Below are 16,186 nucleotides of genomic sequence, written 5' to 3'. Positions count from 1 at the left end.
TCATCAACATCATTAAATCTAAACAAAGTATTTATGGTTACGAAAACTGGTTTATTATTTGATAGAAAAAAACACATAAATATATATATATATATATATATATATACTTTATTATACTTTATAATAAATTTATACTATATTAGATATACATATAAACACTGTCAATTATTCTAAACAATTGTATGTACACTTGATTATGGAAAATTTATATGAACTTGAAATTTGATGAAAATGTGTATCCTAATGTAGTGTAGGGGTTATGCTGCATAATTGGATCAGACTCTTTTATCATATCATGATAAAAATTGAGAATTAATTACTTTTTTTTGTATTAAAATGAATATTTTTTCTAAGAAAAGGCCCATGGATTAGTCCTAGTCCACAAGGCTTTTGTAGGTATTTTGGTTCTGCGAGATTTTTCTATGCGATTCTTTTAGTCTTGTGGGCTTTTCTGGTCATAACCAACGTAGGTCAGGACCAAACCATGTAAAGAGAGACCAAATTGACGAGTCTAATTGTACTTGTACGAACTTTGTATGTCTTTAACAATATGTTCATTAAAATACTTTTAGAACCATTTTTCAACTAGTAAATAACTACCCCTAGACCATCTATAGTATTGCAAAAAATATTCAAAAACATTTACGTGGCCTGTTTATTAGACCCCATTGTTCTTTTAAAGCAAAGAGAATTCTTTTCAAGTAGATCTCTTTCTTTCTTTGAATATAAGTGTGGGAAAGTGATGAGTCATGAATAAGGAAGAGGAAAATGAGTACGAACATAGTATTTTTAGAAGAGTAAATAGAAGTATGGTAAGACAAAGACATCCTTACCCATCAAAATAATAGTTAATTTTCTTTATTTTGATTTTCTTGGAATTGTAATTTTTAAAATTTACAATTTAGTTGCAAAATAGTGTTTATAGTCTAGGTTGTTTGGGACTACTGATTTTGATCAACGACTGCAAGATAATCAAGAAGCATGTGCCAACAATTCAATTCCAATTATACATAGTAAAGTTCAACCAAATCATGGAAAGGCAAAGCTAATGTGATACAAGTGTGAAAAGTATCACATAAGTACGAAGAGTGACACATAAGAACACAATTTTTTTTACATATTTACATATTTATTATATAGTGATTTTAGTTTTTATGTTTTATTCTCAATTCTTAAGCTATTTTATTTCATTAGTAATAAAGTAAATTCATTGTATTTATTTATTTTAATTTTGTATGTTATTTTATTTCATCTTTGTTTGTTGTTTTGGCCATAAATATTTTATGTAAATATTACTTTTGACTGATTATAGTTGCATTAAATTCGACATTTTCTAAGTTTCAAAATGAACACATGATTTGTTAGAAGTTGAGACAAATTTCCTGAAATTTTGTATTATGTTTTTTTGTGTTTTAACTTAAACCTTTACAATTGAATTTATGGACTTGATTAAAGTCCATGATTAAATCCATATTTGCTTTAGTTTTCAAAACTTACATAAGCCAAATTGTATTAAAAAAAATAAGCATAAAATCATTTATTTATTTTCAAAAATTCAAAAAAAGTCTCTTGGTATTCTTTTTATCTCATTTTCGTTTTTCATTGTTCTTTTCCTCTCCTTTTTTTTTTATTTTTCTTCACAATGGGAGAATTAAATCTCTAAGGATAATTCATTAAACCAAGATCAAACAAGCCAAATTAAACTTTACATCAATTAAACTTCCCCAGAGTTTGAAGCTTCAATGGACGTCCATCCTCAACTCTTGAGTTCTCCAATGATTCTGTCAGCTTCTGTGATACATACAGTTTGTCAGTACAGATTTGTATCATATCATCACCGAGGCTAGTCAACCATTGCGTTAAATTAAATTAAGTCTGACCATTGAGTGACATTAGATTTGAAATTTAAATAAAACTATAGAGAAATTTAAATAAATGTTTTTGTTACATTACAACTAGTTTATGTATTAGTTTATGCAAAATTATAAATTAATATATAAATTAATTTCAGTTTTTGAGAGAAGTTTTTTTTCTTATTTGATTTTCCTACAAGTGATTGTTAAAAAAAAAAAAATACATCCACACTGTATCTTAACTAAAACCATTTTATTTTGCAAGAACCAAACTGTTTTGGCAGGGAGCAGGTTTCTTGTCGCAACGATTAAAACTGTCAAATAAATTCCTTGAATGAGATTTGACCCTAATTCATATGGGGTGTTGTTCCCTACACCTCCTCAAGTGGGACCTGTACCTCTTCATTAATTTAATTTATTTTTAAAATATTCTACATCTTCCCACTATTTTCTTTTATTTCAAAAATATCCTACACCTCCCCACTATCCTTAGCAATTTTTCTCTTTCTCTCTGTACATTAATGGAGCAAATTTGAAGTTAGATATATTTTCTTAAATAAGTTTGATTCAATGTTATTTTCGTTGTTAAATATATATTTTTCTTTTCAAATTACTTAATAAATGGTAAAATTTTGTTCTAAATTTCTAGCAAAATGTTTATATACATGTATCTTTTTTTCTACATATAATATCTATAATTTTTAACATTATATTANGTTTNAACTCANCGANATNTTTGNCTCAAATAACNTGAATAAAATATTTAATTTATTAGATAAATAATATAAAAATATTATTAAATACTTAAAATATAAAAAAAGAAGTTATTTGTTAAAGATTTAGAATTTATTTAGTTCTTTCGTCATTATAAAGTTCGTATATAATAATAATATATCATTATTTACTATTAATATTATTATGTTTATTATTTTGTATTTGCATCTAACTTTTAATTTTATAAACTGGAAATGATAGAAGTACTAATATTGAAGTTTCCTCTGAAATTTATATTTTGTAGTATGTTACAAATTTAAATATGAATAACGTGAAAGCTCCAATAATGTAGAGAGAGAAAGAGAAAGATTGTTAAGAATAGTGAGGAGGTGTAAGGTATTTTTAAAATAAAGAAAATAATGGAGAGGTGTAGAATATGTTTGAAATAAATTAAATTAATGGAGAGATACAAGTCCCACTTGGGAAAGTGTAGGAAACAACACCCATTCATATGAATTGAGACCAAAAAAGTCTACAAGACAAAAAAAAAAACTCTTCATTAAAAAAAAACTCTTCATTAAAAAAGCCCACAGAATTAAAAACTCCTACAACCCTATAGGTCAAGACCGGTTCATGGGTTTTCCTTTTTTACAACATTTACGTTACAATTTTACAAAAGTTGCATCTTTCAGACTAATCTAATAATTTAAACATCTCAATTTCATCTCAAAATTTACGTTATAACCAATACTATCAACACAAGTGCCTTTCAACTATCAAGAAAGAAACTAAATTAATACTTCTGCAACTAGCAACAAGTAATTAATACTTCTGTAACTAGCAACAAGTACTGGCCATTATCACATGGATATTTTGGAACAACAGAACATAAAAAGGTGGAAGACCAAATATACTACAAGACATTACATTATACACCACCTCCTAATTAATTATAAAAAAATTGTCTTGATTATTGTGAAATATCCCCGAGTTCAATCACTGTCTTCTTCATCTGCATAAAACAGAGAACATCAGAATATTAGTATATCAAATCAACTCTTTCAAGAACACTATCCAAGTCAATAAATGAGAATAAATGAGACTAAGCTAAAACATAAAACTAATAACAGAAGCAAATAATGGACCAAATATCCTGACGTGAAAGTGTCCAAAATTGATCATCATATACTGCCTTCACAACCGAATGTTTATTAATCTTTCTACCTTCTACCGATTTCCTTAGATTTCCTTAGTTTCCTGCAAACCGCAACAAGACTTCATTCCCTTAATAGACATACATATATCCAGCATAACAGAGAATACTCTAGTATTTTCCATGATAAATTCCCAATCATTTTAAAAAGGGAAATTTAAGCACAGATAAAAGGTGGATAATAAAGATTCAAGCATACCCACCCTGGATTAATCATTTTAAAAACTTAGGCAATTCAAATTCTATCATGACATTTTTATCAAACCATTTTTCAGTTCGAAACATAACCCAAAAGTGACCCAAAATCTCACTTTCACCCTTACCCATCAGCATAAAAATTTAGGGTCATCTTCCACAAATCCGGTGTCCATAATTCTCTAAAATAACTAAATATGCACGCAATAAAATGTAACAAATCGAAAAACCATATTGAAATCTGACATTACAAATCATATTGAAATCTAAAGGACTAACATTCTACAAAAATTATAAACAATAAATAAAAAATTTAATAATTAGAAAGTAAATTAAAGTAAATATCTAATAGATTAGAAATTATAATCAGTTAGTTTTATAAGTAGATGATACAGATTTAAAAGTTTAGTATGTAAAATAATTTTACTTTCTTAAAACATCAAAATAAAAAGAAGTTAATCGTATTAGTGAAGGCAATAGGTTGATTCTAAATGACAGATGCTGTTTTCAAGAGAACAATCAGTGTAAGTCTTGTTTCATAGAATTCAGAAACCGAATTATTAGAGTGCAATGATTCTCAATTGCATTCCATAAAAGCCACTATGCCTGCGTTTCATGACAGCTTACACATTTGGCATTTGGAGTATCATGTTATTTAGCTTAAGAAAAAGTAATAAGTAGTCTCTAAAGTTGTATAATCTATCTCATGAGACCCTTCAAGTGAAACTATTTTAAAGGTGATTAGTTTAAACATGAGTAGACATCCTGAATAATTCTCAGACCCAAACTTAACACAGTCTTCAAATTTCAACCATTGTGAAGATGAAAAGTAGAAACCAACGACCAAGTATGATGAAAGTAAAACTTTCACAGAAGCAAATATAAAAGTTTACCACAACAATAACAAACTATTTTGATAAATGATCCATCTTGAATATTCGACTGTTATCCTTCATTGGAAGAAGTTCTATTTCAGATGTTATGAAATAAGGAAAAAACAGAGAGCCTAGTCTAGAGACTCCCTCTTCTAGAAAAAACAGCCACCCACTATTCTTATAATTCAGATGTTAAACAATTGAGCCCAAAAGAATTCATATAATTAAGAATACTCTATTAAAACATTTCAATATAATTAAAATTCTCATATTACTAACAATAGCATCCGAAACGAAACCAACCCAAACATATGACTTAATAACACAATTTGATTCACCCATCATACTAAAATGTCTAATCGTGTCCTAGTTCACAATATTGAATTCAATTTTTCATTACACCAACATATAAACAGCAAGGTAATCACATTTTAGCATTCAAAAATTTCAACCAGAAATATATCTATCACACAGCATCACTTAATACTCATACAACCAATAAATTTGATCCAGAAAGGGTTTAGCTCCTCATACCTGAATTAGTTCCTCCCTCACAAAGCACGCACGGAAAAGAGGAATGAGAATCCCATGCTTGATTGCCCCGTGACATGAGACACATCCAAAAGAATGAATAATTGACAAATAAACATTGAGAGACAAATAAACATGAAGTGGGTGAGAAACGAAGTGGGTACCTCCAAAATGGGTATGAAATTGACAAGCAAGAATGATTGAGAGAAGGGTCAAAATGAGTTTTGCAGTTCTGGAAATTTGAGGTTGATGCCGCGACCCTGAGCTGTAGACAGTTGCTCATAGACGGTGTTTGTTTCAAAAAAAATGAAAATGTAGCATAAAACAATGGGGCTAGGGGGCTAACCCGGCCCCAATTCAATTCCAACCCATTTCAGGGGGTTACAGAGGGTAGGGGCTTTAGAAAAGCCCCCTCATACGTGGGTCAAAAAAAAGTGGGCTTATTATTTAAAGGGCCAAGGCTGGCCTCAGGGCTAAAGAAAAAAAATGACAGCTCTAGCCACGATGTAATCATATGTTCAATAGACAATAATATCCATTAAGAATGTGATCAAAAGTTTAATCAACAAATTTGTGTATTAAAAGTAAGGTTAAACAAATAGGTTTTTATGAACACTTGTTTTCCTATATAATGTTAGCAAAAAATTAAATATGGAGTTTTGATGATGTACAAATTTGCACAATACAAGATCCAAGAAGATTATTTGAAGATCCATCATTGTTGAAAGCTTTTGTAATAATCATAGTTGATGTCTTGTTGCTTAGATATGTAATAGGATTTGATTCATGTACTCCAAATGTGATTATTTATTGTTTAGAATCGAACACAAGCTGTTTTAATCGATTAAACCAAGTTTTAATCGATTAAAATGAGGTTGGCACTGCAAACCCAAATGGCTCTGGAATAATCGATTAATTCATTTTAATTGATTAACACTAATATTAATCGATTAAATGCGTTAAACTGGCCAGTTTCGAAAAATGGAAGAGCACTGGCTTGAGTCTATAAATTGCCTCATTGTTTCTACCAGAATCAACTCTTCCCTTGCGCTCTAAACATCTGAAATCATTGAGAACAGTGTGTCGTTGCTGAAGCTAAAGAAACTCTTGTCTGCAAAGCTGCGAAGTGCTACTGCGGTGACAGAGAAATAGCTGGTTCATCCTTGGTGCGTCTAAGGAGGTGATTGGAAGAGTTTCATCTTTTGTGAAGTATTCGAAGGAGGTTGTCATCCTTTGTGAATAATCAAAGGAGGTGTAAGTTCATCTCTTGTGGTATCAAGAGAGGTGGTTTTCTAAACTCTTGCAAATTAATTTTCTGCGTGACTATTATTTGTAATTGTTTTGTGATTAATGAAAAAGGTTTATCTTGTTTTTGAGATAAGCAACTGGACGTAGGATCTTTGTGATCTGAACTAAGATAAAATCATCTGTGCAATTTTTCTCTCTTCCTTACTCTTAATATTTTAGTTTAATTATCTGCCTAGTAAGTGAAATTGAGAAAAATAATTAAAAGGCACGAAAAAGATAAATAACCAATTCCCCCCCCCCCCCTCCCTCTTGGTTTGTTATTCCACGCTAACAATTCCGCTGCAGCAGTTCTAACATATAAGTGCTTGCAGAAAACTTTATCTTTACCTATTCTTAACCGAAGTCAGTTTTCACAAAAAGGTGGGTTTATCAACATAGTGCTATAATATTAGACAGGTAATTATGTCCATTAAGCATGTAACCAATCATTAAATCTACAAGTCAGTGTAGAAAAAACATGATTAAAGGAAGAAAAGAGGTTTTTAATAAACTACTTCGAAAAATATTTTTAACAAGCTTAAAACAAACACACACAAAACAAGAGTTTGGATCCTATCGTTTGACATTTCTGTTCAGTGAAATCTCAAATTTTAATTAAGAATAAGAAAATTTAAATAATAAAGTGATATGCAATTTTCATTTTGAGTATCAACTCATTGCTTTATGAAACCTGTTTGGTTTGCCTTCTGTTAGGTTCCTTTATGCAGGGAACCAAAACAGATAACTCTCTTCTCACACAGCACTCAGAACAGAAGAAGATAAATGTATGTGTATGTATTTTATTAATTCTGTAATGTATGGAAGAAGAAATACTAGTAAGTGTACCCAAGGAAGCCTCCCTTCCTTCACTAGAAAAGATCTCCAGTCTCTACCCAAAAGGAAAAATATCTCATAACCCCCTCTCCCTCTATTCCGTTTCTTATTTATACTCTCTCTCTCTCTACTAACAAACTAACCACCTTTCCTGCCTCTAATTTTCTCCCCTTTTATTCTTTCTCACGTATACCTTTAACTTCCTAACACTTTCCCACTAGGCTTTCAAGTTGAGAGCAATATCACAGCTAACCTATTACAATCCAAGATTTTCTACCAAGTTCATCGTAATAATGCAAATACGGTTGCTCACACATTTATACAGTTAGCTTACTTAAACTTATGCATAAACTAACATTAACTTACTATATTAGTTTCAATTTTTTCAGATGTTTCTTTTCTAAAAGTATTTATAGAGAAGTTTGTCCATTCAGACCCTTGTTCTGGAAGTGAATAAAATTTGAGATCATACTAAATTCCTAATCAATAGAGAAAAATGCCATCATAAATCCATTCTACAAAGATTTAACCATTTGATGCAAACGGGAGCTTCAATTTATGTCTTGAGGATAATAATATATGAACATATGGAGTGAGGGAATATTACCTCGAGAACAACTAACAACTCTCACAGCAGAACTAACGCCCGAGTATGATACACATGTGAGACAGTATTTAGAACAATCTCTGGTGTCTTCAAGCGATTATAGCTCTTTAACTGCTCAGCCACAAATGCATCAAAGGAGTGCCAAAATCTTCAGATTAAGGCAGCATATTTACACTAAAGCATCAGATGCATAATGATGTTGTAAATACTTTCATGCATAGCCTCTTCTTTTGATGAACTCCTAAATATCATCTTTATCACCACGCTTAAAAGGCCTTAAGAGCAATGATCAAATTGTCTGTGGGCATACATATTTGCCGAACTATGAGCATCAGAATTTTAAACGATAAGACTTTTCTGAACAACTTCAACCTCTGACCACAAGGGACAATGAAAATATTCTAATTTGACAAAGTCAACTTTCACTTTTGATCACAGCCTTTCTAGCCGTAGCTAATATTCCTAATGCTATCAGGAGATTGTAATTACGTGGTTTTCCTTTAAAGTAAGGAATGATATCCTTTATGCTGCTTACTTTTCCAGTTATATTTCCTTACCCTTTACCAACTAGGAACAGATGCAGAATCACCTTATCACTAAAGAATCAATCGAATTCAACTTCTAAATAACAGTTGGTAAGGAATTCATGTTCTCACTCAGATCAATATTTCCTCTTCCACAGAGTGCCATAAATTTATCATAAAATTGCAACAAAGGACACTTATCTATCAAGTTGGAACCAATGTATGCATCTTTGAGGAACACGGTACTCCGTTCACCTTTATTAGTGAGGTAAAATATCCCCTGATGCTTTATCAAGCAAAGCAGTAATTGAGATGGCAAAAGACACTCTGCATGAAATGCCTCAAGCTGTGCAGATGTCATCCTCTTCTCCATGGTCAAGCTCAGGAGCTCATGAATCACTGCCACAGATCGTTTTCGAGCTTTTGGATCAGCAGAATCAAATCTCCTTGCATTCAAATAAGGAGAAGGGAACTCCAACTTCTGCCACCTCTCAAGCTGCTCAAGGTAACCAACATTTGGCCTAAATCCAGCAGGAAAATTCATTTTGAATGCAAATGGACCAAGGTAGTTCCCATCTCTTGAAATCTTCACCTTCCTCCTATCTCCATTTGCCTTCATGTTCACAACTCCTTCCTGTGCCAACCTAATTCGTGTATAGATTAACTCATTTTGTACCCAAAAGAATTTATGTTCAAAGTCTCACTATTTATGTCATTGTAAGGTAACACCTTTTCACTGAGAAATAATCACCTTTTTAAATTATAAAGGCTTTTTAAAGCTGCAAAAAAATTAAATTATCATAAATAAGCTAATTCTAACCCAAAACTATGAAGACAATTTCTTAAGAGTTTAACAAATCCAAACATGTATCTAGAAATAGAAACTTACACGAAAAAAAAACAATTATTATCCTTAAAATCAATACATTATAAATAAAACTACGATCCTTAATATTACGAGAAGTAATCATTAGAGACTTTTATTTCCATAATGTTATGGAAGATCATATTTGCGGAAGGGTACTAAAGTTAAGAATCATGAACTATGTTTGAGATCTCTCATTCATCAGTAATTATATCTTTGAATAAAGTATATAAGTAGAATGCAAACTAAACTTCAATATGACTTGAGAGTCCGTCTCGATAATAATTGTTGACCTGTTATGTTTCTTATTGTCGGGTTGTTATGAGAAGAACATTTGCAAATATGTAGTCCAATTTACTGACATAGCTAGCCCTCAGAATAAAAGGATACCTTGAGATCCCTTATTGACCAATGATATGATTAATATAACTTACATAAAGTCCATCATATAAGTCTGTTTTTCCTAGTGATAGACTAAAATAGCATCTATAAGGGGATACAAATCTCATCTAACGAGTTAGTTTTATAGTATTAAGTTAAGTCTAAACCCAAATTCTAACATACTTGTGAAGGATGAATGGACACAACAAACACCAAAGTCAAAAACCAAATTAACTTTCTTCTTAAGAGTTGAGTTCTTTATAAACCAATACTTTTTGTGTCTATCATTTTCCTCAATATTATTTCTTGTCTCTCTTTTCCTCTCTTAGTAATAAATTACAGGTCTCTTTTTCTAATAACAAATTAATTGGCAGAGACAATTTGAGATCAAAACATGTACAATGTGTAAAAAGAAAAAATAAAACCTATAATTTAACAAATTCCAAGACATGTAACTATTACATTGGTTTGTTTGGCCTAGTTTTCAGTAAAATCAATTTGGAAGAAATAAGAAAATAAACTTTTTTTTCATAATTTAAGGAGTCCGTATGAAAAAACTTCCACTATGTATGTGATGATTATCATCCAAAAACGTACCTAGTCTCTCTAGAAGTGACAGCCAAGGTGGAATCCCAATCCTCCAACAGAAGACAATCCCTTCCACGGGAGCGCCTAACCCTGAAAAACTGGGGGTACTTCGGAATCAAACAGTCCTTAAAATCGGAGGGAAGGCCCAACTGAGGCCCAACTAGCTCCACCGTTTGAAGCGGCAGCTTGCAATCGACACAGAGCATGAGCAGCTTCCGTAGGTTGGTGACCAAGAGGGGTTCCATGGAGGCTCGGACGTGGGCCTCTTCCTGCGCTAGGGTTCGGGCCCGGGCCGTGAGGGAGACGGAAGGGGGCGTCCCTGCGACGCGGAAGACGGAGGGGTGTTTCTCGATGAGGGCCATGAAGGCCCATTTTCGAACGAAGCCGACGTTCTTCTCGAGATCGCGGAGGAAGAGGGGGGAACGGTGAGGCTGAGATTGGACGAGGGAGGTGAGTTGGAGAATCATCAATGGCTTCTTTCGCAGTTCCATCACTCTGTCTAGTTCGGCCACTCTGTGGTAAGTTTTCTTCTTCGGCCTTCTTCCGCCACTGGATTTGTGCCTAAGGCCGAAACGCGCGTTCCTTGAAGCGCAGAAAGGAATGGCGCGGCGGAGCATCGCGACGGCAAAGAAGTATTTTGAAAGAGAAGTGAGAGCTTCCCAGCAATGTAAGAGTGGTATGGAGAAGTGGTTTAAGCAGGCTGTGGGCAAAATGAATTTTAGTATACTGTAATCTTAAAAACTATATTAAGCAAAAAAAGAAAAATTAATTTGTTTAAATTCAACTGAACTAAATCTAAATTGAATTAATCTATTTTTTCTTTTTTAAACTATACTATATTATACTGTACTATTTTGCACTAATGCAATTAAGCTAAGCTGTCAATAACTAATTTGGATAGAGTTAAACAATTACTTCAATTTAATTTTTTTTAATAATGACAAACAAATAAATTAATATTGAATCAGTAATTTAAAAAAATAAATTATAAATCTAAATAATTTATTTTTACAATTATAATTAATTTTATTAAGTTATAAAAATAATTATCAGTTTTTGAAATATAATTAGAATATAATAAAATTTTGTTTTTTTAAAATATATAATTATTTTAGTATAAATTTAATAATATTATTTTATTTTAATAATTTTATAATAATAGTTGACTTTTTATTGTTTTATATTATATATATATATATATATATATATATATATATATATATATATATATTTTATCTTTTAAGCTTAAAACTTAGCATAGCCTAAAATGATGTACAAAAAAAATTGTCTCATGCTATCACAAAAACAAAATTAATAAAATCTAAATTCTATATGTACACATCTGTGTCTTTATTTGTTATGTTTGTGTTAGAAAAAAAAAAAAACAAAACAAAACAATTAAACAAGTAAAAATAAAATACAGTACATAGATAATTGAAGTAGTTAATTAAGGTCCTACTCTATTTATTTTACTCTACAGGGAAAAAAATATTAATTAGTTTTAACTAATTTAGGTAATTTGTAGTTGAGTTTATATTAAAAATTCATTTAAAGTTAAAAATATTTTTTATTTTAAATTGTTATGAATGGAATGGTTTAATTTAAGAATAATAAAATGGGTATCAGCCTGCCAAAAAGATTTCAACCCATTAATTTGAAATATGTCGTCTTCATATCGTCCTTAGAATCTTCTGACGTGGGAGTTCTTGCGTCTTCCGACTCTGTCGTTGATCTGCCGCCACTAGGGCTGGTGCCTTTGTCGCTGCACCGTGAAACTATCATCTAGCATCAATCACTACATTTTCTTGTCTCTGATGATTTCCACAATTGTGATTCCCACAGCAATTCCCATGACTTGATTTTGTTTGGTCGTTATTTTGTGGATGTTTTAATTTTTCCATTGCCTTGATTCCCTCAATTTTACCTTTCTTTCTGCACACAGGAGTTTCCAAAGAACTGGAGGGCTAATCCCCCACTCTGCCAACTTGCCCATTTATGGAACGGGTTTGATTCTTAAAACCATCTTAATGATGTGGGTTAGTTTTAAGAATTTGATAAAGAAACGGTAAGTTCGAATATTGTTTTCCAATGGACTCTTAGACCTAATTGTTTGTGTGAATTGATTCCTTAAGACTTGACAAATAATGAATTTAGAGTTTATAATGCAAAAATTAAAATAAACATGTAAATACAAAAGTTTGATCAATTGACAGATAAATAGTATGGATGAGTGGTGTTGTTGGGGTTTACGGTTTCATCCTAATCCACTCTCCTATATCTACTAGTCATATTAAATTCAACTTTGTTATCAATGTTCATGCAACTTTCTAAATTACTCTAAACTCGATGTCTCGACGAAGAGAGCCTACTCCCAATTACTAGTTTACTATGTCTAGTCTCCTTAGTAATTAGTCATGCATTTCAGTGCACAGAAGCTTAAAGCAATTGACCGTCCTATTCCTATGTCTAGGTAATATTTCATAATCAAGAGAATTCTCCTCATGTCTAGATTTTCCCGTATGTGTCCGTATCTACAAAATCAATGATCATGACATTGAATGAGTTAAACAATGCAAGCATAAAGTATAGAGAAGAAAACTTAAACTATTGATGACGAAAGTATATGAATAAAATAAGAACTTCGATATAAGAGAGTTTCAAAAGGATTACATCGTTCCCCAACAACAAAGGGTTTAGCTCACCATTGTCATGGTGAAACTATATGAATTGAATTGAAAATATGAAAGAAATAACCCTAGATGATGGCAACCCCTTTAGGGTTTTCCCATCCAAAGAAGTATCAACTTCAAATAAGACTAAAGAAAGGGAAGTAGAATAAATATTTCCAAAACTTTTTCCTTATCTAAAGTCTTAGAAAGATTCTCCTAAATCTAAATACTTTTACCTTGTGATCCATACCTTCCACGTGCAAAATGGAAAACTTCCATTGCACACTTCTTTTCCAGCATATTTGTAATAAGTTCATTGTATGGCTTGCACTACACGGCTCATAGGTTCTCTTCATCTATAAAAGAGAAGCCAAATCCTTTGTAATGGCAACTTGAGTTAGAAATGAAATGCTGCTAAAATTCCCAGCCATTCTCTCAAGTTCAAGACCTTGAGCTTTTTTAGCTAGCTCTCCCTCTAGCTCCTTTCCCTTTCGGAAAGCTTTCTGAGTTAGAACTTCACACCATACCATATCAAATCATGTTCAAACATTCCATCGAACACCTGATATGCATCCGAACTTTATTCATCCTTTCATAATCCGCTATGTAATTCTGTCTTTGAGGAGCACTTTGTTGTGATCAGTGGAGCTACTTCTATCACTAGAATTGAAAGATTGGAGCTTTCGCATCCAAAATTTGCCTCCAAGGAGTGAAGAAAGTGTTCTGTCGTCTTTCTCTGCCAAAAGATAACCCTAAAGTTCGTCTGGGGTCTATTTATAACTCAGAAAAATAACAGAATTTTGGCCCAGGCCCATAAGTACACCGCTCAACGGTACGTTCAACACTTGATTCACCGATACAATATATTCCATAGTAAACAAGGACTTTTGATATGAAAGCACAATATGGCAGCTTAGCAGATTCTAGCTTGGTAACTTTTATCATGTTGCCGGATATGGCAACATGACAGTTAACTTGTATGTTTTCCTTCAATGCTGTTAGCAGAAGCAAATCCTCAGTAGTAGCCTGTGCATGATTTCCTCTTATTGGCATCAGAATCCATGAGATAACGAGAATAACAAGTCGATCATCTATCTTCATTCCACCTGTTTTATAACTGGAATAGTCTTTGACACCATCAGGGTTTCTTAGAGTATTCAAATACACAATAAACTTATGGAATCCTTCAATTCCTAGGTGACAATTTTCACCTTCAAGCTTTAAACCTGCTAGGTTCATCCAAACATCTTCAGTTATTTTGACATTGATTCCCTTAACTTTGGAGCACAGTATACCATCCTCAACCTTTAGATTGCAGTAGAAAACTTTGACAAGATCAGGATACCAAGGATCAGACATTTCCACAAATTTTCTTAACCCTTGACGTTTAATCCATCTTTGAAACTCGAAACCTTCATCTCTAAAGAACTTCACTTTCAAGAATCTGTGAGGTATCAGACTTCTCATTTTCTAGTAGTGTAGAAACTAGGTTTGTATGTCGTCATCACTGATCCATCCGCTTAGTTCAGGAACCCGTCTAGAACGCTTCTGTCCTAGTGTCTTTACACGTTTCTTTTGTGTAGAGCCTGAATCCATTTGAGTATAGAGATGGAAGAAAAAAATGTTTGGAACGTTTCAGAGAAGTTAGTTATGATGCAGTTCCTCTGATACTTGAGAATTTGATGAAATATGTATATTAGAATTTTGGAGGGAAACCTCAAATTTCATTTTCGCACCAAATTAAAATTTTAAATTTCAGACACAGTCATCAAAACTACAGTCAGCCAATACCTAAGGATTTCAGTTGACAGGGTGTACAACAACTAATCGAATGAATTATTAACATAGTCGACTGAGACTCATGAAAAACATTTTCAAAACAGTTTCAATCAGTCAAACAATTAAGCATACAACACAAACGATCATACAACAACAACCAATCAATATAAGCATGATGCAGTAGATAGATAAAGTTTTACCAATTGTAGATACTCAAGATTTTTTATGTATTCCATAATTGATTCATCCTTGAGATCAATCTGCATCAACTATGTATCCTACAAAACAACTAAGTTTTGGTTGCTGGTACCCATTTTACTTTGGGTCCATGATTGTTAATCCTTTTTACTTGTTCCTTTGGTATCCACACATATAATCCTTTAGGAACAACAACATTTCTGTAATAGCAATTTCTAATAGTATGACCAACACAGTTACAATAGAAACATGCATTTCTAGCAAGTTTACTTAAATCAGTAAATTTCCTAGCATTGGTTCTGTTAGATTGAGCTTTGTAACCAATTCCTTGTCTATTAATTGTTCTGCCAAATGATTTTAAAACAGTATCTAAATTGTCTCTACCCTGAGTAAACTTAGCTAGTGTACTAGTCAAGTAACTTATCTTTTCAATATGAGCAAGACAATTTTCACAAGCTTTTTCTACTGTAACAATTTTAATTTCAACATTCTTAGCATATAACAAAGCTTCATTTAACTCTTTTTCTAATTTCTCATTATCAGCAACAAGGTTATTAATTCTATATTCATAATCTCTTCTTTCAGAGTTAAGTCGATTAACCTTGTATTCCAGTCACATTGCTTCAGCATGCAGTTCTCTGAATGTCTCTATCAGTTGCTGATATTTCTCTTCCATACACTACTACAAAAAAGTGAATAGATAGCGCTTTTTTTTATCATAAGCGCTATCTATGTCCGCGCTATCTATTAATAGATAGCGCTTCTAAAAAAAGCGCTATCTATTGGTGTCTGACAATAGATAGCGCTTATTTAAAAAAGCGCTATCTATTGGTGTCTGACTATAGATAGCGCTTATTTAAATAAGTGCTATCTATAGTCAGACACCAATAGATAGCGCTTATTTAAATAAGCGCTATCTATTGGTTTAAATTTTTTCAAAAAAAAAATATTTTTATAAAATATTTTAAAAATATAAAATATTCTTCCAAAAGAAAATATAAAATATTAGTTCTATTATTTATAAACTTACATTATCTATTGGTTCTATTATATAAAAAAAAATATAAAATATT

At 31.8% G+C, this 16,186-nt stretch overlaps 1 protein-coding gene across 12 annotated transcripts; it reads right to left on the bottom strand.

Annotated features, from left to right (window-relative positions):
* Nucleotides 1-1,573: 1,573 nt before the first annotated feature.
* Nucleotides 1,574-11,169, bottom strand: LOC106772684 (protein ROOT PRIMORDIUM DEFECTIVE 1-like). Of its 12 annotated transcripts, none has more exons than XR_002669038.1 (4): nucleotides 10,477-11,169; nucleotides 5,385-5,646; nucleotides 3,713-3,824; nucleotides 3,287-3,579 (listed from the first exon to the last, which is right to left on the bottom strand). XR_002669038.1 is itself a non-coding variant. In XM_022784593.1 (4 exons), the coding sequence occupies exons 1-3, from the start codon at nucleotides 11,082-11,084 to the stop codon at nucleotides 3,807-3,809; spliced, it is 888 nt and encodes a 295-aa protein (XP_022640314.1). In that variant the 5' UTR covers nucleotides 11,085-11,169; the 3' UTR covers nucleotides 3,287-3,579; nucleotides 3,792-3,806. The 12 variants fall into 12 exon arrangements, 6 of the variants coding, with proteins under 6 accessions (XP_022640310.1, XP_022640314.1, XP_022640315.1 ...); XR_002669037.1 differs by having other exon boundaries at nucleotides 3,726-3,824; XM_022784593.1 differs by having other exon boundaries at nucleotides 3,792-3,824.
* Between the last annotated feature and the right edge of the window lie 5,017 nt (nucleotides 11,170-16,186).

Source organism: Vigna radiata, chromosome 8 (genome assembly GCF_000741045.1).
Source record: "Vigna radiata var. radiata cultivar VC1973A chromosome 8, Vradiata_ver6, whole genome shotgun sequence".
Classification (NCBI taxonomy): domain Eukaryota; kingdom Viridiplantae; phylum Streptophyta; class Magnoliopsida; order Fabales; family Fabaceae; genus Vigna; species Vigna radiata.
Note: the sequence above shows the minus strand (reverse complement) of the source record. Positions and strands in the feature narration are given on the sequence as shown.